This window comes from Microtus oregoni, unplaced genomic scaffold (assembly GCF_018167655.1).
Source record: "Microtus oregoni isolate MIOR12 unplaced genomic scaffold, Mior012 000012F_ref0000307, whole genome shotgun sequence".
In the NCBI taxonomy this organism is placed as follows: Eukaryota; Metazoa; Chordata; class Mammalia; order Rodentia; family Cricetidae; genus Microtus; species Microtus oregoni.
In genome coordinates this window covers 31,020,569-31,044,228 of record NW_024543071.1, presented here as the reverse complement: position 1 = coordinate 31,044,228, position 23,660 = coordinate 31,020,569, and the positions used below count along the sequence as shown (strand labels likewise).

Genomic DNA, 23,660 nt, shown 5'->3' with positions numbered 1-23,660 from the left:
ACATTAACCTATCCAGCAGAAAACTGCTCTTTGCCTGTTCTAATAGAAGCCACACGGTTCCCAAATGGATGTACATACAAAATCTTGGTTGTTCTGGTCAAAGGAAAAAAAAGTTTGTCACTTCATGTTCTCCAACCTCTTGACCTCAGCATCTCCAGTGTCATGGAAACTAGTGTGACTGTATTAATACAGCAGGAGATAATGTCATAAAATGCATTGTGTGAAGACTGTTTATTAGAAAGAAGCCAGTAAGAAGCCACAGCAGCAGACAGGAGAGGGGTTGGGGGTTGAGCAGCCAAGGGCAACATCACAGTGCTGAAATCACCACGTGTAACAGAACCTGCTGATCATTCCCAAGTTAAAGAAGTTCACAACATTGTTAGAACCCAGTTAACCAACATTCAGATAAGGCATATAGATACACAAAAGACAAGATGTTCGTTGTAATCCTATTTAAAGGTGTGTCCATTTTGAAAGTTCAACAATGAAATTTAGAAATCAAAAGATCCCTTCCCCACTCCCAGATGTATAAGAACCACTTGGTGGCATCTGTACTTAAGTTTCTGAAATAAAATAGGCCAAAGTTTCAAAGGCTTGTACAAGGGCTTGATTCTTTGATTTAGCACCAAGTAAAATAAAGAGTACATCTTTCTCGAAGGTAGAGTTGTTTTTTCTTCCATTTCTCATATCTTCTTACATTTGGCCACAATATTAAGGACATATCCTTGCCCCACTAAGGAATCTAAAGTGGCTGAAGTTTTAAAATGGTTGGTTTCTCAGGCTTGGTTTAGTGGTATATACCTGTAATTTAAGTACTCAGGAGGTTGAAACAAGAGGATCATGAACATGAGGCCGGCTTGGACTACATCATTTCAAGTTAGCCTGTACTACATAGTGAGGCCTGTCTCAAAAAGTAAGGGCTGGGGTCAGGTGTCCATACCTTTAATCCCAACACTTGGAAGGCAGAGGCAGGCGGATCTCTGTGAGTTTGAAGCCAGCCTTGTCTACATAGTTCTGCAACAGCCAGAACTACATAATGAAGATCCTGTCTCAAAAAAAAAAAAAAAAAAAAAAGACTAAGGGCTGGAGATGCGGCAGTGGCAAGGTGCTCACCCAGCACACAAGGCTGAGTTGGAGCCACAGTGCTGCAGGTGGAAGAGGAGGTTGCTTAGATGGAACCAGAAGTGTTGTTCCCAGTGAAGTCGGGTGACAACTGGTAGCACTTGAGAGGCTGAGACAAGAGGCTCTTGAAATCAAGGACTTTGATAGCCATATACACATCCTTGAGGGAACTCAGTTACGGTGCCTTTTAACCCCTGCTGCAAATGCCTTTTGTATACACATCCTTGAGGAAACTCAGTTATGGTGCCTTTTAACCCCTGCTGCAAATGCCTTTTGTTGCTGTATGTGTTGGCTAGCTAGTTGATTGGTCTTTCTGCCAAGGGGCTGTCCCCCGCATACCACATCTACTTAAGTGGCAAACTGCCGTGGATGTTCTCCTACCCCTCTCTATATATATATCACTGCTCATCCAGGCAGACAGTCCATTTGTATGAAAGAAAGAAACCAACAGGTAGGTCCTGAGTGATGTGTGAGATTGTTGCTTGCCAGTGCTCCTTCGAGAACTTCGTCAACACATATCCCTTGGTACATGCAAGTTTGGAAAAGAAAACAAGCCATATCAAAGTCACATGTTCTTAACTGCCACGGCTGCTTCTGTACAGCAAATTGGAGGACACTGCAGGGTAGCCTATGCCCTTGCTTTTCCTGCAAAGGCAGCAGAGTTTGCATCTGGCAACATCTGTAAATAAAGCCAGATGCTTTCTTTCTGGAATCTATAGACAGTCCCCCCAAACACCACATCCCATGGGGCTAGAAGACATTGGGGGAGGGGGTTGGCTTATGCAAAAGCCTTTAATGAGATATTTATCTGCCTCAAGTGATGTATAAATTTTTAAACTTTTCCAGAAAAACATGAAAATGATCAGTCACTGATTTAACGGGGCGAACAATTCCCAGTTGCTCTTTTTGGATTTTCTTTTTTGAGTTTCAGCATCTCTGATGTTTTCTAATTGCACATCCACAGAAGACAACTAGATTAAACACACAAGGTTATTTTAACAGATCAGCCTTAGTGTCTGACTCATTTGGCACGGCCTTAGTAACATCCAAAAGAAAGCCATTAGGAGTAAGTCATAATTTTCAGAGAAGTCTTAGGAAAAGAGCTTCGAAAAACAGGCGAGGCGAGGCGAGGCGAGGAGGCCCCGTTTCCCTGCTAATTAACGCCCTCCTCAGGGAGTAACAGAGGCTTTCTGGGTAGTTTCTGGAACTTTCGTCTGTAGGAAAGAATATACATGGGGCCAGATCTTGTTGGTTTCCGTTCCAGAGAATGTTTCCAGGACCCCCTTTTTCCTAAAGATGAAAAACAAAATAAATAGGTAGGTAGATAGGTAATGAGCCTTTTCAGAGGAATTTGTAAAATTCATGTGAGTTTAGAAGTCTGTGAGGTTAGGTCTCTGACCCGGGGGAACGAACTTGGCTGGGCATAGCAAAATCTAGATTCTAGTTTGGGTTTTGTCCTCTGGCATACGGGAAGGGGCTCTTTAAAGAGATGTCAGCCGTCAGACTGAGCCTGGATGGCTGGGTAAGCCTAAACTTGTGCTTCACTGTTGTGAAGCCCAGACTACCCTACTTACAGATGCCTTCTGGGAAGGGACTCAGCCTCAGTCCTCAGGTTGGCAGGTTAGAAATGGACACCATCCCAGCATTCAGTACCGCTTTGCCCACTGAAGTCTGAAATTTTTCTAACAGTCCTCTCTCCTTTCTGCCAAGTTCCTTTCCCTTCTAGTCTACCTTCCTGAATCTTCCTCTTGGCAGAGTTCCCTGTTTATCCCTGCAGGTCGTCTGGCTTGTCATGATGACACACCAGCCATCGAAGAGTGACTTTACTCCAATGTTGAGGAGGGGAGAGAGAGGATGAAGTGTGGGCTCAGAATCCTGGGGTTTGCTTCTCACACCACACGGACCACCGTAAGCTTCTATACTCCCGGACCCACACACGTTTCTTGGGTGTGCACATTGGTTTGCACCCAAGAGCAGATATATAACTTGATCTGTTACTTTCCAGAAACGCAGGCTGCCATAGCTCTGCAGCTGATCTCACTAGGCTGTCGCTGAGACGAAATGACCCCTTGTTGACAACTCACATTTGTCGTGGTTAATTTAAATAACGGCAGCTGTTTTCCGGGTGAAAGCATCTGCTACGGAGAAACTGATGCAAAGGGAGTATGTGCAAAGGAGAAGCCCTTAAGCGTCTGTATCCTCAGGCAGGTAGAGCACTCAGGAGAGCAAGCTTCGGACAGGAAAGCTTCCTGGAGACACGTCAGTATCAGCTACGGTGCCAGGAGTGACGTATTACTGGGGCAGAACTACAGGAACCCATTCCTCCTACGCTGTACTGTACGTGAACATTTGCCATTGTAATTTCTCTGTAATGAGATGGTTCTGGCTACAAAAATCAGTCTTCGAAGAGTAAGAACACCGCGTTTCTAGGCAGATGAGCGTTCCCCGGGAATAAGGAGAGTGTAAGCCATAAGTCTACGCTTTTGATCTTAGGTGGAAAAGCGTGAATTTATGTCAAGAAGCATTAGGGGTCCTGCGGACAGACAGTCAAGTGCGCACACTCAGTACTCGAGGCTCAAATGAGACTGCTCCCACACCCCCTCTTCAACAAGGCATGGCTGAAGCCAATCGCCATCAATCAGACGACTTTAGCTGGCGTGGGAGCGGGGAGATGGTTCTTTTCTGCTGAGTTAGCAGAGCTGGCAGGAGCTGAGCTAAAGTCAGAAGACACTGCGGCCACCTGGACTGAAGCCAGCACAGGGAATGGAGCTGGAAAGGCTGAGTTTTGATGACATTCCTTAAGCCCCTGGGCCGGCCATCTGTATTGGGACTTCTTGAGTATAGGACTAACCCCCCACATACACACCCTGGTTTACTTAAGCCAGGGTGGATGATATCTGATGATAAGCCGCGTTGTACCTCATTGCACAATACATGGTGTTTGCACACTTTTCCTGTCTTTATATACAAGGTGACTTTCTAGGAGTCTTGTAGGAACTGGGTCTAATTGTCTGCTTAGACAAGGGCCGGGCACAGTGCCAGCAGAGTCCTCAACAGTGGCTGATTCCATAGCTGAGGACCGCTCTAAGCCTCTGCAGCAATTCTCTCGCTCCAGGCCCCTTTATAAGAATTCTATAAAGCCGGTATTTAACACTGACTGACGGTAAACATGGAGTCAGTGGCGCAGAGGAGAAATGCCTTACCAGGGTTATAGAGCCAGGCTCAGTATACAAACACAAGCTTAAAGTAATGGCTGCTGTAAAAAGGGAGTCGCCAACTCTCGTAATTTCGCCCTCCGGAAATTAGCTATCAGAAATCCCGAGACTGGTTCCGGTTTCCCTGCACGCTTATGTAGCACTAATGTAGCAGCAGTGGCCACCACAGTAGCAGCTGATGCATGTCCAGCGCTTCCTGTGCATCCAGGACAGTGTGATGAGGTCTGCACGTTAACTCCTTTTCAAGCCTCTAACCTCATCCATGTTTTGCGGAAGAGAAACCAGGACTTAAGTGAGAGGTGAGGGCCATGTTAACTGACTAGCGAGTTGGGCTTTGAACTTGGGCCTTCTGACTCTGGGGCATGTACTGCTTTGGCCCCAATCATTCGCAGGATGCAGTGAAAGCAAAGAGCAGCACTCATCCCCGGAAGACGGAAGGAAGGGCTGAGGAAGGAAGCCAGACTGCTTCTTGGCCTGCGACAGGTAATTCTCATATTCCGTGTTTGATACTGACTTCCTCGAAGAACACATAAAAACGTGTGAGCGGGAGCTTTCAAATACTGTTGACCACATATGATTCTGACAGTTGGCGGTCATTTGATATGCTATGCTTAAGTGGCCTCTCTTGGCACACTTGGTGGGCTCTCCAGGGCTCATTGCCCCAGCACTGGTTCCTGCCCTCCACTACACGGAAGAATGTGGATTGAAATGAGCCTGCAAACCTTGGATGTGGACTAGCCTGTGTCAACCCTCCGGAGCCCCATTACTGATTCTGGAGCTGGCAGTAGCCCAGGCTTACCACAGTAAGGATGAGGTTTCCTGACCAGTGGCTGTAGTGTTTCATCTGAGTGATGCTTGGAGCTTTGGTTCACTAAATAAAGGTTTACTCCTCAGCCCTTCGGGAAAGAGGAAGGCGTGGCCTTTCTGGCAAATACCAGCAGCCAAGCAGGAGGGACAAAGCAAAGTCAGAACACAGAAGCCGGTCAAACTAAGAGACGGGCAAAACAGAGGAAAGCTGGAGACTGAGGCCCTGCCTACTTTGTTACAACCGCCTAGAAATCTCTTCATTGCTCAAGCCAGCTGGAATTGGGGCTTCTGGGAGCTTAATATTGCAGCTGTAACATTATGGAAAATCAAAGCTGATTGTACGAGAGAAGTTGAGAAAAGCAGGAACTCACTGGTAATACTGCAGGACTGGCTCTGTCTGGGCTTCATACGCCTTTAGTCTCTTGATCACCGTCTCTGGTTTGTCGTCCTCGCGCTGAATCAGAGGCTCTCCTGTCAGGTCATCGATGCCCTAAGGTAGCGTTGGAAGGACGTCAGCTCAGTAATAAGGTATCTGAGAAGACATCCTCTGTATTCTAGCACCAATCACAAACATGGGCTAACATCTTAGTAAACTGGATCCAAACTAGAGGCAGAAACCCTAGTGCAGCTGTGAGAAGCCCTAGGGTGCTGTACGGTTTGGATGTGGAAGCCCCTCCTCTCTATCCTTAGGCCCAGGTCCTTAAGTGTTGGTTCCCAGATGTGGGCTACTCGGAGGTGGAAGAAATTCCAGCTGTAAGCCAGTGTTGCAAATCCCCACTGCCTCTGCCCTTCATTCACACCCTGGCACAGAGTAAGAAAATCCATAGTTTTTTTTCGGTGTCAGGTTTCTCATTGCTGTAACTAACACCTGAGAAAAACAAGCGGAAGGGACGAACTATTTATTTGGGCACGTAGTTTCAGAGGGTTCAGATCTTGGCTGCTTGGCTGCTTAGATTTCAGAACATCACGGTGTGCGTGTGTGTGTGTGTGTCTTTGTGACTATATGTGTGTATGTCTGCATATAAGTGTGTGTGTGTCTATGTCTCTGTGTCTATATGTGTCTGCATATACGTGTGTGTGTGTGTCTCTCTCTGTATGTCTATATATGTATGTCTGTGTGTGTGGGGGGGTTGTGTATGTGGCTTCCTTCATAGGATGCACAAGAAGCAGAGAGGGGGAAGGGACACAGATCAGGCATGATCTGGGAGGCACTGCCCCAGTGACCTACTTCTTCCGGGTGTGCTCCACCTCAAAACTTACACCACCAGTTGGGGACCAAGCAGTCAGCACAGTGAGCCTATAAGGGACATTTCATGGTTAAAGAACAGGACTTCTGAGTGGGTAGCTGGCCCGCTGCCGAGGAACGCGTTTTTTACTACCAGGCTTGAGTGGACTAGACTCATCTAGTAATACCCTGCAGTAGTCCTGGTCAGTCCAGGTTTACAGAGCCATGCCTGCTAGGGTGGGAGAACTCGGGGACAGTCTGCGTCGGCCCCCCGCTGCAGTTACTCACCACAGTTTTGGGAGGGTTGAATTCAATGTTGTACACTCGGCCACTGGCAGGATGAATCCAGCGAGCAGTGAGGCGTTGTTTAATGACCTCAAAGGGCACGTTGAGGTTGATCACTGTGTCTATCTGGTAAGCTTTATCCAGGGCTTCTGCCTGTGGAAGTGTCCTTGGAAAACCTTTAGGTGAGGAGGGAGGAGGGGAAGAAAAAAAAACACACTAGTTTTAGGCAAATTGAATCCAAGGACTGAAACCAGGCAGGTGGACCACAACTGTGATTGACTTTTGTGGTGTCTGCTTGACTGTAGTGTGCACGTTCTGAGTGTGCCTGTGAGGGTGTTTCTGTGTAACATAGCACATTGTCCTTCCGGGGTGGGTAAGCCTTGGTGAAACAGCTGGAAGCCGGTGCAGAGAAAAGTAAAGGAGAACTGGCTGCCTGCCACCGTGCTTACCAGCGACACTGGATCCGTCAGGTGTAACGGCACACCTGTCATCCCAGCTCTTGGGGAGTGGAGGCAGGAGGATCTGGAGTTCAAAGTCTTGGCTACATGGACTCTGTCTTAAAAGCAAACAAGGGACTGGAGAGGTGGCTCAGTGGTTTAAAGCACTTGCTGCTGTTGTACAGGACCCAGGTTCAGTCCCCAGCACCCACATGGCAGCTCAAAGCCGTCCATGACTCCAGCCGTAGGGGTTCGAATTTTAGTCTCTGGCCTCCATGGGCACCTGGCATGCACATGGTACACATACATGACATGCAAGCAGAACACTCTCAAATGATCTCAAACGAAACAAGTGTAAGTCACCACGGTTCCCTAAACTAAACAAAACAGAAATTTAAAAAAGACAAAGCAAAAGACCTCAAAAAAAAAAAAAAACCAGCTAAACACAAAGTACTCTCATCCAGTGGCTCACACCACCTTATAACTCCAGCTCCAAAGAATCTGACAGCTTCAGGCTAACACTAACACCACCACCACACACACACAAACACACACACACATACACACACACACACACACACACACACACTTTTAAAAATAAGACAGAAATGGAGAGAAGAAGGCTGAATTCAAGGCCAGCCTGGTCTCCATAGTGAACTCCAAGCTAACCAGGGCTACACTGTGAGACTCTAGCTTAAGGAAGGGGGGGGGGGGGAGAAAAGAAAAGAAAAAGATTTATCTTCACTCAAAAATCTCAGAATATGACAGAAAGCAAAACAGAGGCGCAGACCCTCACATGAAAAACAATTTTTGTAGTCTGAACATCCCTGTTGCAGAAATCTAGATCCAGTAATGTCAGAAAGTGTCCAGTTTGGGACTTAGTGTGTTCAGGAATGCTCAGCTGTAGTCTACACAGCTGAAAGCACAAAACTCTGAAATAGCAAACATGTGGCCTCAGGCATCTGAAAAATGGGATATGCAGCCAGTGCAGCTAAAATAGTTTAAACAATGTGGTTCAAAAATACAGAGAAAGCAACCAGCACTGATTATTGAGTCCCAGAATAGACACGAGTACACTGGGGAATTTGAAATAGTATTCTGATCCCAAGTGGTTTACTTTACAATGTTATGACGAGGAACATTCTGTCCAGAACACATGGGGAAGCTAAAATTGATAGAAATAATAAATTTCCCAAAGGTGACAAAGGCTAAAATGCATATGCAATGATTTGCTAGAGCTAAAAACACATCTCGCTATGGCTGGGACATGGAAAATGTTGCTTATGACTTAAGTCCTTCCTTACACTGCGATAAAATGACTGTTGAGGAACCTGGATCAAGGGAAAACAGCCTCCAAAGAAAGCTAATGGTGGGGCTGGAGAGATGGCTCAGAGGTTAAGAGCACTGGCTGCTCTTCCAGGGGACCTGAGTTCAATTCCCAGCAACCACATGGTGGCTCACAACCATCTGTGATGAGATCTGGTGCCCTCTTCTGGTATGCAGGCGTACATGCAGGCAGAATGCTGTACACAAAATAAATAAATCTTTTTTTTAAACCCCCCAATAAATAAATCTTTAAAAAAAAAAAAAGAAGAAGAAAGCTAATGGCAAAAAGTTCAACCCGTAACACTTTATAAAGCCCCAAGCTGAAAAAAAAAATACAAGCATTTACTATAAAATTTATAATGAAGAAAGTCATCCTGAGAGAAGCAATTGTAATATCTTTAATGAGACTAATAGAGTATAACAGCTCATTCCACAGAAGGCTCTGCTGGTCTCTGCTGTTGGCAGATCTGGCCCTCAGTACCAGCTGTAGCCAGGGCAGTCTTGGTGAGTAGCAGTCCATTTGTGGAACCCATGCATAACCTTCATTTCTGCCACCATGGCCACTTTAAGTGTCACTGGGCAATGATAGGGAAGGTGTGGCAAAGGGGCTGACTGTCCACAGAATAGGTCATCCTATATATTAGGTTACTGAGCTCCTCCTCTGCGAAGTCATCCCTTGATGAGCATTTACATGGGACACCAGTATCTTCACATCCTTCTCCCATTGGCGGAGATCTCTCTACATACATCTTCCCCAGACATCTTTCTCATCAATCTTCCAATCATGCTCTTTCCGGGCCCTGACCATCCAGCCAACCCACTGGCTACAGCCCATAAATCAGTGAACAGTCACATGTTTGGCCCACGCCTTCCAAACAAAATGTATGACCATGTGCCCTGCCCTAAGTTCTGCGGACTGTGATGATTTCCCTTTGGCAGTATCTTTCAGGGTTGTCCCAGAAACAGGTTCTAAGAAGTGGTGCCGGTATAAGGTGCAGAACCATCAGGAAACCGGGTCCTAGTCTTCTCTTCCTCAGTCACCCAGTCACAGGGAGCACCACATGAGGCTGCAGGTGCATGCTTGGCAGAAAATGGCATTGTAATGGGAGTAGAAACCATAGGCAACGTCTCCATGTAACTTGCTTGTGTCTTCAGGACCTACTCAGACCTGGTCACATATATGCCACTTCCATTTGACAATGGATCGCTGATATGCACGCCCTACTTTCTGACTTGCTGGGTCAGATAACACCCAGCTCACGATGGGCAGTTCAGGTCAAATGTTCAATTTCCACTAAAGCCCAATAGCAGGCCAAGAGCTGTCTCTCAAAGGGAGAAAAGTTGTCTGCAAATGATGGTAGAACCTTGCTCCAAAACCCAAAGGCATCTTCTGTGATTCATCTATCAGGGCACCTGCCAAAGGCTCCAAACAGCACCCCTATCTGCCACCGACAGCTCAAGTACCATCAGGTCTGCTGGTTCCTATGATAAACCAGCCTGCACAGCAGCCTGGACTTGTTGAAGAGCCTTCTCCTGCTCCAGGGCCCACACAAACCTAGCAGCTTTCTGAGTCCCTTGGGATATGGGCCAGAGTAACAAACACACCCAAGTAGGGAATGTTCTGTCTCCTGAATCCAAATGGGTCCACTAAATGTTGTGCTTTGTCGTTGGTGGAGGGAGGGGCCAGGTGCAATAACTTATCCTTCACCTTAGAAGGAATATCTCTGTGTGCCCCACACCACTGGACTCATAAGAATTCACTGAGGTAGAAGACCGTTGAATCTTGGTTGGATTTATTTCCCATCCCCTGGTATACACATATATTACCAACGAGTTCAAAGTGGTTGCTACCTTCTGCTCACTTGTCCAATCAGCATGTCATCAATATAGTGTACCAGTGTGATATTTTATGGAAGAGACATCTGATCAAGATACCTTCTAAGTTATGATACAGGGCTGGAGAGTTAACACACCCTCGAGGTAAAAATGTAAAGGCGGGTACTGCTGGCCTCAGCAAATGTCTTCTAGGAGCCCTTAGGAACAGATACCAGGTAAAAGGCATTTTCTAGATCAATAGATGCAGACCGTGTACCAAATGATGTGTTGATCTGCTTAGGTAAGGACACCACATCTGGTACAACAGCTGCAGTTGGAGTCACTATTGATTGAGTTTTCGATAGTCCACTGTCATTCTCCATGCCCATCTGTCTTCTACACTGGCCAGACAGAAGGGTTAAAGGGAGATGTGGTAGGAGCCTCCACCCCTGCATCCTTCAAGTCCCTGGTGGTGGCACTAATGTCTGCAGTTCCTCCAGGGATGTGATGCTGTTTTTGATTCACTATTTCCCCTGGTGGAGGCAACTCGAAAGACTTCGTTTACCCTTTTCAACCAGAATATTCCTCAGTCCACAGGTGGGAACCAATGTGAGAATTCTGTTAACTTCTAAGTACGCGTGTCCCAATTATATATTCTGGAACCGGGGGAAATAACCGCAGGATGAATTCAGGAACCCACTGGACCTACTGTTGAGTTGGACATCAGTCAAAACTCCACTAATCACCTCACCTCCATAAGCCCCTTCTTTAACTGGAGGGCCACGTGTTATTTGGGATCTCCCCGAATCAGGGTTATTTCAGAACGAGTATCCAATAGACCCTGGAATGCCTGACTGTTTCCTTTCTCCCAGTATACAGTTAACCTTGTAACAGGCCTCAGGTCCCTTGGGGGGAAGAACTGGAGAAAGGCTAACAATAATACTCGTATGTGTTTTGTCAAGAACCTCCCTCAGGGGAACGTGGCCCATCCTTTCATTCAAGTGGCTCTGAGTCTGCAAACTGCCTCAAGTCTGGAAATTGGTTCATGGGCCAAGATTCCCTTTTGCCACAATCTAATGTAGATTTTTCATTTGCTTGAGAATTTTTCCACTTACACAGATCAAACAAAAAGGCAGTAGGCTTCTTATCGATTTCATGCCTGGAAACACTGTGATTGATTAGCCAGTACCAAAGGTCTATATGAGTCATGCCACCAGAAAAATCCCTTTGCCTGTGCTGCCCACTACAGGTCAGGTCATTATGGACACTGCTTTGCCTATGCTCCCCATTACGATAACTGTGATCACCTTGCCTTTGGTGATTCAGTACTGCCACCTGGCCCCTGCTACTCTGGGGCCCAACTAAACCCACTGCATTAATCCATCCATGAGAGAAGCAGCGTCTCCAGCCCTAAGGTCTGGCACGAGGAAAGGGGTGACAACAAGGGTCTTCAAATATGCTGGTGCCCCGTCACCATTTGGTGTCTTAGAGGATTAATAACGATGTATTCCGGGCCTTCCCATTGTGGATTAGGTTTTACACAGTGTACCCACTCTTAACAATGCAATTTCTCTGAGCCCTAAAATCCGTTCATCAACACTAAGCCAAGGGACACCAAGCACCTTTCAGTAGGCCATCTTTTCAAACACTTCAGCCAACCTTTCAAACAAACTTTTAGGACCCTTTTCAACTGTGTGAGCTTCCATATTTAACCTAGAATCTCCACACAGAGGGCCTATATCAATAAATGTAGCCAGTTCCTTCCACCATTATCCCACACCTTTACCATCCTCCTTCCATGCCTTTTACACGGGCTGCCAGCAGAAGGCATGGCCCAGATTAAAGGTGGCTCTTCCAACCTCAAAAGATCTGGTGGGTCTTCCCACATTAAATGATTTAAGGAAAAAAAAAAATCCCTCCCAGGTGTACACAGCTGCTTGGGTTTCAGCTAATTCCAAATGTAGTCAAGTTGACAACCAAGAACAGCCACCACAGCGCGCACCCCTGTGTGGATGCTACAGTTTGGATAATAAGTTGTATGCCTCAAAAGCTTAAATGTTGCAGTCTTGGTCCCCAGTTGGCTGAGCCAATCACTGGGAGATGGCTGTGCACCACTGATGGAGAACCCATAGGTACAGCCAATGACGCCGTGAAGAGCACCGCGAAGAGCCCAGCCTCAATTCAGTCACGCTTTCCCCACGGCCCCAACACAGCATGACCAGCAGCATGGACTGAAACCTCCGAAACCAGAAGCCCAAATAAATGTGGATTTATTATTATTATTATTATTATTATTACTGGAGAGGATGCCTGTTTGAATTAAAGAATGTAGTTGCTGTGTGTGTGTAGTGGGGTGATCACCGAGGACTCTGTTCCTCTTATACATTTTTTTTATTTATTTATTTATTATATATACAACATTCTGCCTCCATGTATGCCCGCACGCCAGAGGAGGGTACCAGATCTCAGTACAGATGGTTGTGAGCCACCATGTGGTTGCTGGGAATTGAACTCAGGACCTCTGGAAGAGCAGCCAGTGCTCTTAACCGCTGAGCCATCTCTCGGGCAGAGGCAGGTGGATCTGGAGTTCGAGGCCTCTTATACATTTTTATCTGCTTTAGTTTTTCTAAAGGAAAAGGCATTGCCACAGGACAACACTAAAGAAATGACAACACATATTCCACATCCCAGGCCCTTCTGCTGTTGCCCTGTCTTGAGCCTAAGCCCAAGATGTGCTCCCCTGACGGCCACGCGCAGGTCTCTTGGGAAATGTGCCGCTTCCCTGTGCGGGCAGCATCTACGCTCAACCTTCACGTGCCCCATTCCTTCAGCTAAAGAGACCCACACAGGCTGCCTGTTGCCAGGACTTCTAAATCCCAGCATCTCACAGAAGCAAGGCGTCGTGAAACCTGGGAATAAAACGTTGACTCAAGTGTCCATATTTCCTGTCAGGAAGCAAGCATCCGCCTGCTCTTCGCATGGCCCTCCACTCAAAGCAACGCAGAACCTGGGCTCGTCCAAACTTTTCTACGAGAGGATATACTGTCCACGAAGGCAAGGATTTTGTTCTTGTTTAGGTTCAGTGCCTAGAACAGCTTTATGTACCTAGGAGGTACTCAGTCAACATTTATGTCATTAATAAATATACACAGCCACTCGTCTTCAGCATGGTGGCTACACACCAAAGCCCTTCTATACATGTTTCAAAAAAAATTTAAGTCCTCAAGATTCTGTTGCACATACTGACAGACTTATAAGCAAGCATAAGTTGTTTTTTTTTTTTTCCTTGATACTAACTCTAATAAACCAGAGTAAGGAATTCTACCCCGCCTCTTCCGTTGTTCATTCTCTACCTCACCTTTCTGAATCTTCTAGAATCTTTTTACAGTTAGGAATTAGGACACTTTCTCTGGCTGCTAGCAAGCTGGGCAATGGCAAGCCGGGCGAAAGCAAGCTGGGCTGCAGGGCTCAGTGAGCAGCACTGAGGACTTGGTTGTGAAGGTGGAGGACGGGGCTAAGTAGAAGAGAAGTTAGCATATCCCTTCCAAGATGGCATTAGAACTTGGATCTTGAAGGCAAGTGTCCCATGTTTAAAGGCCTGTCTTGTGTGTCGTGTCCTTCTTACACCCGTAAGCAGAGTATACAAGCCACCCTGCCCTGAGACTCTGCCAGGGCTCTGGCTGGGAAAAGTCTACAGCGTAATGGAAGTCACTCTTCAGCAGTCTAACTGGCATTCGCGCAGATCCTTAGCACAAAATATTCTCAGCTGGGTGTGGTGCTGCAGGCCTGGAATTGTGAGGCAGGAGGTTCACAGTTCAAGGCCAGCCTGGGGTATGTCGTAAGACCTTGTCTCAAAAAGCCAAACAACAGAAGTTTAAAAAGTCAAAGGATATTCTTTAGTGTGGGAAAGGAACTAAAGTTGCATCGAAAGCAGACTAGCAACCATGCTGCCCACACCTGCTTTCCTTTCAAATAAAAAACCAGACCCCTGGGCTTGGGATATAGCTCAGCTGGTAGCATGCCAACCTAGCATGCTGGCGTCTCTGAGTTCGATCATCCTTGACAACCCATTCCTGTAACCCTAGCAACTGGGAGGCAAAGACAAGAGGATCAAAAGTTGTAGCTCAGAGAAAACTGGAGCCCAGTAAGGGATACATAAGACTTTGTCTCAAAACAAGTAAATCAGTTCACTAATGAAATTTTAAAATTAGACTCAAAGGTTATGGTCCCTAGTCCCAGATGCTCATTCTGCCGGAACTCATTACTTCAGGGGGCAGAGATACTCTGGGCCCTGAGTATTTGCACTTACCGTCCAACAGCCAGCTACACTGGGTGAGGTTTTTCAGCTCGTGAAGGGCCAGCCGCGTCATGACATCATCCGGGATGAGCTTCCCTTGGTCAATGAAAGTCTTGGCCAACACACCAATTTCTACAGCAGAGGGAAAAGGCGGTAAGTGTATTTGCTTTATCCTATTCCAGATCTCAGGATTTGTTTTCTACAGGATACTTCCAGACGTCAGGCCCGTAAGACAGTGCATTATCATCAACAGCTTCTGTGCTACAAGCAGAGGTGATGCTTTACATTGGCACACACCTGTAATACCAATAGGAAGGAGGATGCCGAGTTCAAGGCCAGCCCCAAGTACTTATGCGGGCTTAAAGCCAGTTTGTGCTACAGAGTGCCCTGTCTAAAAACAAGCAACCAAAGGGAAGCGAAGTCATTGAGACTTCCCCAAATTCAGCCCCAACCTATCAAAGAGGATGGTAGCTCAGTCAGTAAATGTTCCTTTGGAAGTGTGAGGACCTCAGTTCAGTCACCAGAATGTGCATAAGACACAAGCTGCTGTGGGCTTAGAATATGGCAGGGAGGCAGCAGAACAGGTGGCTCCCTGGGTCTGCCGGCCAGAGAGCCTATGGTACTTAGCAGGTTCCAGGCTAGTGAGAGGCCTTGTCCCACAGAAAAAGGTGGATAATACCTAACCCATGAATTCTAACCAAGAGATTATCGTTACTAAACAAGCTGCCATTGGACAGGCAAACCACCAAGTTTACAATGTCCAGGAGAAGACCTGGGTTCTGCGAGAGTGTTTGCCAAACTCATTAAAGTAGTTTTGGAGGAGCTGGAGGTGTGGATCTGCTGTTCAGAGCACCTGCTGCTCTTTCAGAGTACTGAGTTTAGTTCCCAGCACCCACACTGAGTAGCTTAAAAAAACAAAACAAAACACCTCTAACTCCAGCTCCAGGGGATTCAACGCCCTCTTCTGGCCCCCATTGGCACTGCACCAGCATGTGCATGCACACACACACACACTCTAATAAAAACAAAAGAATGTTTAAAAGTAACTAAATAAAATAGCAGTTGGAAAATCCCATGTACTTAATATATGTAGACTTCATTTGTTTCTTGCGACCACTTCTTTTTTAGAAATGATGCGTGAGGGTGTTTTTGTCTACATATATGTCTGGTTCCCAAAAAGGCCAGAAGAAGGCATCAGATCCTCTGGGAGTGGAGTTAAAGATGGTTGTGAGCTGCCATGTGGGTGCTGGGAATCAAACCTGGTCCTCTGGTACACAGCAGTTCTCTTACCGACTGAGCCGTCTCTCCAGCCCCTCAACAGTCTTGATTCTTCTTCTACCCTACAGGGTTAAAACTTTCAGGTACTGAATATTTCACAAGAACTGCATTTTAAAACAAAACATTGAACACCAAAAATCTCCCTCAGCCACCGTCCCTCCCTCCAGCTACTCCGTGCCCTCGCCCCTCGTCCAGCGAAACAGCTGGAAAGGCTTCCTCTTCCAGACCTGTCTCCTGCTCCCTCCTCATTGTGGGACAGAATTTCAGTCCAGTTCCACAGGTCTGGCAGGGGCACATCGCTTGCCTAGCATGCACGTGGTCCTTGCTGTCTGCCTTCACCCTTCCTCTTCCCTTCCCCGCTTGCCCTCTTCCCTCCGGGTACTTGCCCTCTTCCCTCCGGGTACACCCCTACCGGGAGAAGCTTCTTGCTCCTTCTTTTGATAGATCATTGGACTCATCACCAGGTTTTGGATGTGGCTTATCCAAAATAAGCAAATCAGAAGATAGATATGTGTTAGGGTGGCCAGACACTCATGAGCCAGAACTTATTATAAAGTCCGGTGCCCAGAGAAACACTGTTGAGAGGTGAATCTGTGAGAGGCATCTGGGTCCGGAGTCCACCCTCATGAAGAGATGACGATGCTGGGTGAGTTCTCTGGGGGTGGGTCCTGGGCAAGTGCTCACTGTGGTTTCCCTCTTCTTCAAGCACCCGCTCGCTCTTCTGCTCACCTGCATGGGATATCCCAACACAGCCCTTGCCAGCTGCAGCCACCAGATCTTGGCACCTCCGATCCCAGTAACTGAAGCCACCTGTCTAATCCTGCTATGGACTGCGCAGTCCCAAGTCCATATACTAAAACCCTAACCTAAACGCTACTGTGACTATATTTACACCATATTTACTTTTAAGATGGTAATTGAGGTTGAATGAGGTCATAGGGGTTGGGCCTCAATCTGACTGAAACTGTAAACACTGAGGGGGTGACAGCTGGAATGCCTGGGCACAGAAGAAGGGCCGCCACAAAGTGAGAAGGTGGCTGGTTACCTGCCAGAACGGCAAGTCACACTGGAAACCAGCCCTCCTAGGGTCTTGATCTTGGACTTCTAGGCTCCAAGAACAGTTCTGCCACCTGAGCCACCAGTCTGTGGTGTGCTATTACGGCAGCATCTATGACTAATACACACATCTGTGTGCCCACCTGACCCCAAACCCACACCCTGGCTGTGAGCACCTTCAGTGACTAAATCCCCACACTCCGTACGCATGCCTAATGGGCCTGCAGCTCTCTGGGTAGATGGATCGGCATGTGGACATAGACGAGGGTGAGGATTCTTCCGAGTTCCTAGCTACAGTGTTTTATTAAATAATTAATCTATGAATTCAGGCAGTGTGTTGTGGGGAATGAATGAGAACAAAATACAACAACACTTATGCATGAGAGCATCAACAGAAAACCCTTTGTTTTGTATACGAAAATGGAAAAGAACCTGTCAATTGAGCAGTTTACAATCCTAAACCAATGTCTTTTTTAAGATTGCTCTGAATTACTTAGATACAAAATAATGGGGGAAAGGAAGCTAATTCAAGTATCAACTAAACAAAACGTAAAACATCCATATAATACAATAAAAAGTAACCAAGTCCTAATATTATAGCATGAGGGGATCTTTAAAAGCCCAAGTCAAGCTGGGCAGTGGTGGCGCACGCCTTTGATCCCAGCACTCGGGAGGCAGAGGCAGGCGGATCTCTGTGAGTTCAAGGCCAGCCTGGTGTCCAAGAGCTAGTTCCACAACAGGCTCCAAAGCTACACAGAGAGAAAAAAAAAAGTCTAGGTCAAGCTGGGTACAGTGCACCCTGAGTTTCAGCTACCCAGGAGGCTGAGATAAGAAGGTCACTTGAGCACGGAGTTCATACATCTAGCCTGGGCAACACAGTGAGACAGTCTCAAACCAATAGGCACAGCTCAGAGGTCAAAGAACCTTGCCACTGAGCCTTACACCCTGAGCAGGATTCCTGGACCCACATGACAGCAAGTGACAGTCCACCCACTCCCATGTTGTCCTCTGACCTCCACACACAGACCATGGCACACACATACACAAGTACACTACACTCTAAGTGAAATAAATACAATTAAGAAAAATAATACGCTAAGTAAAAGAAGCCATAAAGAAAAGCCCACAGACACCATTTCATTTCTGGGACGTGCCCCAAACATGAGATTTGAAAGATATAGTCGTGTTGCCAGAAGCCTGGGTGGGGTGGGTGCGGATGGGAGTGACTCATAGGTATAAGGGTTTTTTTGTGGGTAATAAAAATGTTCTGAAACCTGCTGTGGTGACAGCCAACTCTATGACATACTAAGGGCACTGGATTTTACATGCACACATTTTAAATGCTGAAGTTACATGGCAGTGGTACACACTTTAAATGCTGAAGTTGGGTGGCAGGGAATCAGCTCAATGAGGCAATGCTGGGGGGAGGGGGGCGGGCAGGTATGAAACACTCCTGGAAAGCTCACTGTTGACTGCTGAAGGCCCTATACCTTATGGACCCGTGCTCCCACTCACAGACAACAAAAACACTAACGAAGACAAGCTAGCGTCAAGTCACATGTGGGTGAAACACCTCACAAGGCTCTCATCGCTAAATATTCGTTCAGATGTTTTTTTGTTTTGTTTTGGAATGCCAAACCATGCAAATGTATTGACTATTCCAAATTACCATTATAAAAATAACCCGTTCTACCATCAGTCTAAGTCTAGTTATGCACAGTATGTTTCATGGGTCTACACAACGATGCTTGGCCATGTGGACACTTGGGGGCCTGAGATTCTCTACTGAGTTAGAGTCTCCCAACATACAGATGATAGCAGATGAGATTTAAAGGGTCAGCCCTCTAGCCCGGCACCAGAGATGAAGCACCCATCAGTGAGCCAGGTCAGACAATACCACTCACATACTCAATGTCTTACCTTACAATGCCTGCCACATCTGAATCATTACTGTGTCCTTTAAACCACACACGTTTTAAATCAGCTAAAATGTTCACAGTAGTAAGTTCTTTTTTGCAAATACACCTTGAAATAAATAAATAAGTCTATCTAAAATGACTTCATGAACCTCAGTTTGGGAAGAACTGCATTGTGGGCCTGGGTTTCCACCCTGGGACCCCAGAAAAGGCTGCTTATTTTTATTTGAGGTTAGTTCATGAATGGGAATCTCACCCTTGTCTTAGCCCTGTACTAATGGATTCCGTATCCTAGCAACCTGGATCCGTGGTGCTGCCCAGGTGAGTACAGAAAGGCTGTTTATCACTGAGGGAATTCTCCAACATCTGTGGCACTCAGTTTTCTCAGGAAAGGAATGAGAGGATTACAGCAACGGTGTTAAGTCTCAGCCCCAAACCTTCCGAGTTCGCTGTCCTGGCTGGTGCGCTGGGGTCTCACCAGGTCACCTCGTGTTTCCGGAGCCATGACTGTCTCTCTTGAGCAGTTTTTCTCACATGTACCTTTTTGCTTTAATGAATACTATCCACAGCGTGTATTTCAATCTAACAGAGCCGAGGAAGGGGTCTAGGTCCGAAAATGGGTCAAGGGTGAAGTGATTACTGCTGGAAGGACCAGATCCTCCCGCTGCCACCAAATGCATTTCAGATTATATAGTCAGATGTTACAAAGCAGCACTTCCGTGAAAGGATGGCGAGTTCCTAGAAACGCCACCCTGGGAATTTACCCAAAGGAAAGTAAGCAAAGCTGCAGCCAACTGTTCAGGTACCCGGCGGTATTTATTACATTCAGAAAATGGCTAACAACACAGATGTCCAGTCAACAAGGGTCTGGAGACCCCGCTCTGGGGCACAGTGCTAGCTTAGCATGCAGATTCCGTTCCTGGCACCAAAAAAGAATCAATAGCTAATAACCAGGGGCAAAGGTTAAATTAATTGTGCAATCTTCCTGAATTTAAGTCTGAGACTTGATACTGCATGAACATGCTCACAACAAATGAGAATACAAAGCATCTAATAACAACTGTCCAGCTGCACACAAATGCAACAAGAAAAGAAGGAGAACACATGAACACACCACAGGGCCCATCAATCCCGTCTCCTGGGGAGGTCGATTTACAGAATGTCAGTTTTCTCTTCTGAATTCTCGGTCCCTTTCTACATTTATTTTTTTGAAGATTACTTCTCCTTTGGTTGTGTCTGTGGGAAATATTCAATCCTTTCACAAATATTTATTGGGAATATATCCTCAGTCCTGACCTACGGAACCGGCTGGATACCATTCAGAGTGAAAAATGCTCTGTATAACAAAGTATTAACTATTAACATCTGTAAAAACAATCTCATGTCACCTCCCGAGCTCCGTCTTCTATTCTTGCTATGGAGTTGTCCATACTTCTTTGCAGAGCAGTGACCCAGCCATTTCTGAATTCAGGCATCAGCTAGATGAGCCAGACTCCAGGAAACCATCCGAGGGGTCTGACCTGGGCCAGACTCCAGGAAACCATCTGAAGGGCCTGGCCCAGGCTTCCCTGAGATCTGTAACTTTTCCCAGCTGAACAGAGACCAACCCCGTGTGTACCTTGAACTTTGACCTGCAAAGACTTCTCCCACAAACCTTAGACTTCTTCCAGCTAAGTCTGGTGAGTCTGCAATCCCCACACTCATGAAATTGAGGCAGGGGGATTGCCACAAGTTCGAGACCAGCCAGAGCTACTGTATGGGACCCTGTCCAAAAAAAAAAAAAACAAAAACAAAAAAAACACCTACTTCTGATGATGAATCTTCAAGATTTTAAAAAAGTATTTATCCTTCTGTGTCTTTAAAAAGAAAAAAAAACTGCCTACAGAATGAGGTGCTGAACATCTCTGTGCCCTTCTTCCATGGTACAGAGTTGCAATACCTGACTCTTACAGGTATCAAAGTGAAGCAAGGAGTGTTGTTTCTTTATTCAAATACCCTTTCATATCATATGTGTGTATATACATACATATACTACAAAAATGGATATACATTAGATATGTATTATATATTATTATAATGTATGTATATATTTTTATTTATTTATATTTTATGTGCATTGGTGTTCTGCCTGCATGTATGTCTCTGTGACGGTTTCAGATCTTGGAGTTAGACAGTTGTGGGCTGTCCTGTGGGTGCTGGGAACTAAACCCAGGTCCACTGGGAGAACACCCAGTGTTCTTAACTGCTGAGCCTTCTCTCCAACCCTCAAATTCCCTTTCATTCACCCTTAAAATGGTCTGTGTTTTCCTAGTCGGTGAGCACTCTTTACCACCCAGTCAGGTGAGCGCTGAGTCAGCCTGCAGATCATCCCCAAAGCTTTCTGCTGTACTTTGGATAGCAGCAAACCAAAGGACTCAGGACTGTTTGCCCTAAATAAAACTGCAATCTGTTGCACTAAGAAACATTTAGCAAGAGTCAAACAACCTTTTGATAAAGTTTAATTCACTGCAACCTTTATTATTTCTTAAGGTCAACATTAGAAGAGAGTGAAAACATGCTCAGGGGGTGCTGAGGAGCCAACCAAAGAAACCGAAACAGTGGGGTGATTTTCTTTTTTCTCCCCTAGTTGAATGTCAGGGTCTTTTAAACAACAATAAACAACAAAAAGCAGCCTTTCTAGGAAATTAGTTGTAGACCCATTGGAGGGGAGGGGAGAGTTTAAGCAAATCGTGGTAGATTCAGCAAATCTACCAAGGCTAACAAACGTGGCTAAACAAACAGGGTAACGGACGTACGGGACGTCAGACTAGATCAGAGTGTGAAACCACGGAGGCTGAATAAAACTATGGTAACATGATACACAGAGGGTATACACAGGCGCTTGTGCATAAAGAGACACTTCCAGAAGGAAATGCATTGTTTATCCCTGAAGAACAGGGTATGGGCAGGACTAAGAAAACTTTGTTTTTTACTTTCTTCCTTTCTGTCTCCCCTTCTCTCCAGAAGCTTTACTTACTTCTTCCATTTTTTTTTCTTTCACCTTGAACAGGTACTATTTCTATGTAAATAAGTTCAAATGAATTTCAAAATAGGTACTAGTTTGGAATTGAAGGTCAACTCTGTCGTGAAGAAAACGTCTGGAGTTAACTTTGAAAAACAGCCTGCAGCAGTTAGTTGGCTGGAATTTGTAATCCCAGCACTCACTGGAGAGGCTGAGACAGGAGGATCTCAAATTTAAACTAAAGTTGACCTTGGCTACGTCAAATGACGTCTCAAAAAAAGTTAAAATGCGTTCTTAAAATAGAATTTACCACAAACCCATCCATTGTAAAGAGTAGTTTGTTGACTAGATCTGTGCTGAGTTGGAAGAATTTGGCAAGAGAAAAAACAATTGTTTATGTAACCGTACACCGTACACCGGGATAACTTTCGTGCCTTAGAAATGCCTGGGGGCATCAAAATCTAAGCCAATTTTGTGACTGCCAAGAGAATAAGTAATACTTGACCTTGAAGAGAGAAAGGTCAGAACTACAAGGTCCCACGGAGTTTACCAAGGGCGGGAGGGGAGGGGAGAGGGTAGAAAAGAAAGCTAACCCTGACAGAGGGAGACAAGCCTGCCTTCCGTGTACAGGGACACGTGGAGAGCGGGGTACAGTTCCTCAGGCTGAACCCCTGCAGTTGCTGCCAGCCGAGTCGGGAGTCGGATGTTGTGCCTCGAACAAAGCCGAGGGCTCTCCTTCGGTCTTTGAACTTCCTAGTCCCACCCCCACCCCCACAATTTACCCGAAGCGGCCCACGGAGGCCAGAGGCTCTTTCCCCAGGCGAAGTCGGGGGCGCTGCACCCGCATCGCAGGACCCTCGACCCCTTCCCGCAAAGCCCCTCCGGGACGATCGCACGCTGCCAGCCCTCGGTCTCAGCTCCCACCTGTGCCCTGCAGCATGTTCTGGCGGAGCAGGTCCCCGCTGGAGAGGTGCTTAAGCTCGAAGTGTTTGGTGATGCGCGACGACACGGTGCCCTTGCCGGAACCCGGGGCCCCCATGATCACGGCGCGCAGCAGCCTCCCCGATGCCCCCATGGTGACGGACGGTGGAACGAGCTGCGCAGACGCCGAGCAGCGGCCTGGCCTGCGCGATCACAGGCTCAGCGGCTCCAGCGAGCTGGCAGCTGCGAGCGGGCGGTGGCCAGGGCGCCCGGCTCTCCCGGAAGTGAGCGCTGGCCACCGGGCCGCCCCGCCTGCTGCTGCACCGCCCCTCGCGCCCCTGCACCCCACTCTCCTCGGCTCCACCCCACTCCTCTGGGGCTAGACCCCTCTTGCCGTGTGCTGCCTGGTTCCAACCTGTAGGCTGCGCCTGACTGCATTCTCCCCAGTGGGCAACTTCTGAGCGCCCTCCCCCGCCCGCGCCACTTCTAATTCTAGTCTCCCCTTGGCACCTTTGGGTGGCTGGATTTCATTTTCTCTGTGTGCATTTTTTTTTTAACTCTTAGTCAGGCCGTGCCCTGCTCAGTCCCTACAGGAAACAAGGTGCCCCGTTTTGTTTTTGTTTTTTTTTTTTTGTTTTTTGTTTTTTTTGGTTTTTCGAGACAGGGTTTCTCTGTGGCTTTGGAGCCTGTCCTGGAACTAGCTCTGTAGACCAGGCTGGTGCCCCGTTTTGTATCTCCTCTGCTCCCCTGGCTTCCGAAAACGGCCCCCCACACCTTTTCATGATAGTCCTCCCTCTCTTCACCCTACTTCTTTCTCCTCCCAGAGGTGACCTTGAACCCTTGTCCTCAGCAAGCAAAGAACAGGTGGTGAAAGGTGTGTCTTATCTCCCAGAACCACTTAAAGAACCAAAAGTAACTGCTACGCCGGTTACTTCGCTGAGGTCAAAAGTCCTAGTTCC

The 23,660-nt window shown here is 46.8% G+C and overlaps 1 protein-coding gene across 1 annotated transcript; it reads right to left on the bottom strand.

The window, feature by feature from the left end:
- Positions 1 to 2,031: 2,031 nt before the first annotated feature.
- On the bottom strand, positions 2,032 to 22,993 carry Ak3 (adenylate kinase 3). The gene is made up of 5 exons (XM_041660989.1): positions 22,705 to 22,993; positions 14,542 to 14,661; positions 6,658 to 6,830; positions 5,516 to 5,634; positions 2,032 to 2,412 (listed from the first exon to the last, which is right to left on the bottom strand). The coding sequence occupies exons 1-5, from the start codon at positions 22,853 to 22,855 to the stop codon at positions 2,292 to 2,294; spliced, it is 684 nt and encodes a 227-aa protein (XP_041516923.1). The 5' UTR covers positions 22,856 to 22,993; the 3' UTR covers positions 2,032 to 2,291.
- Positions 22,994 to 23,660: the final 667 nt, after the last annotated feature.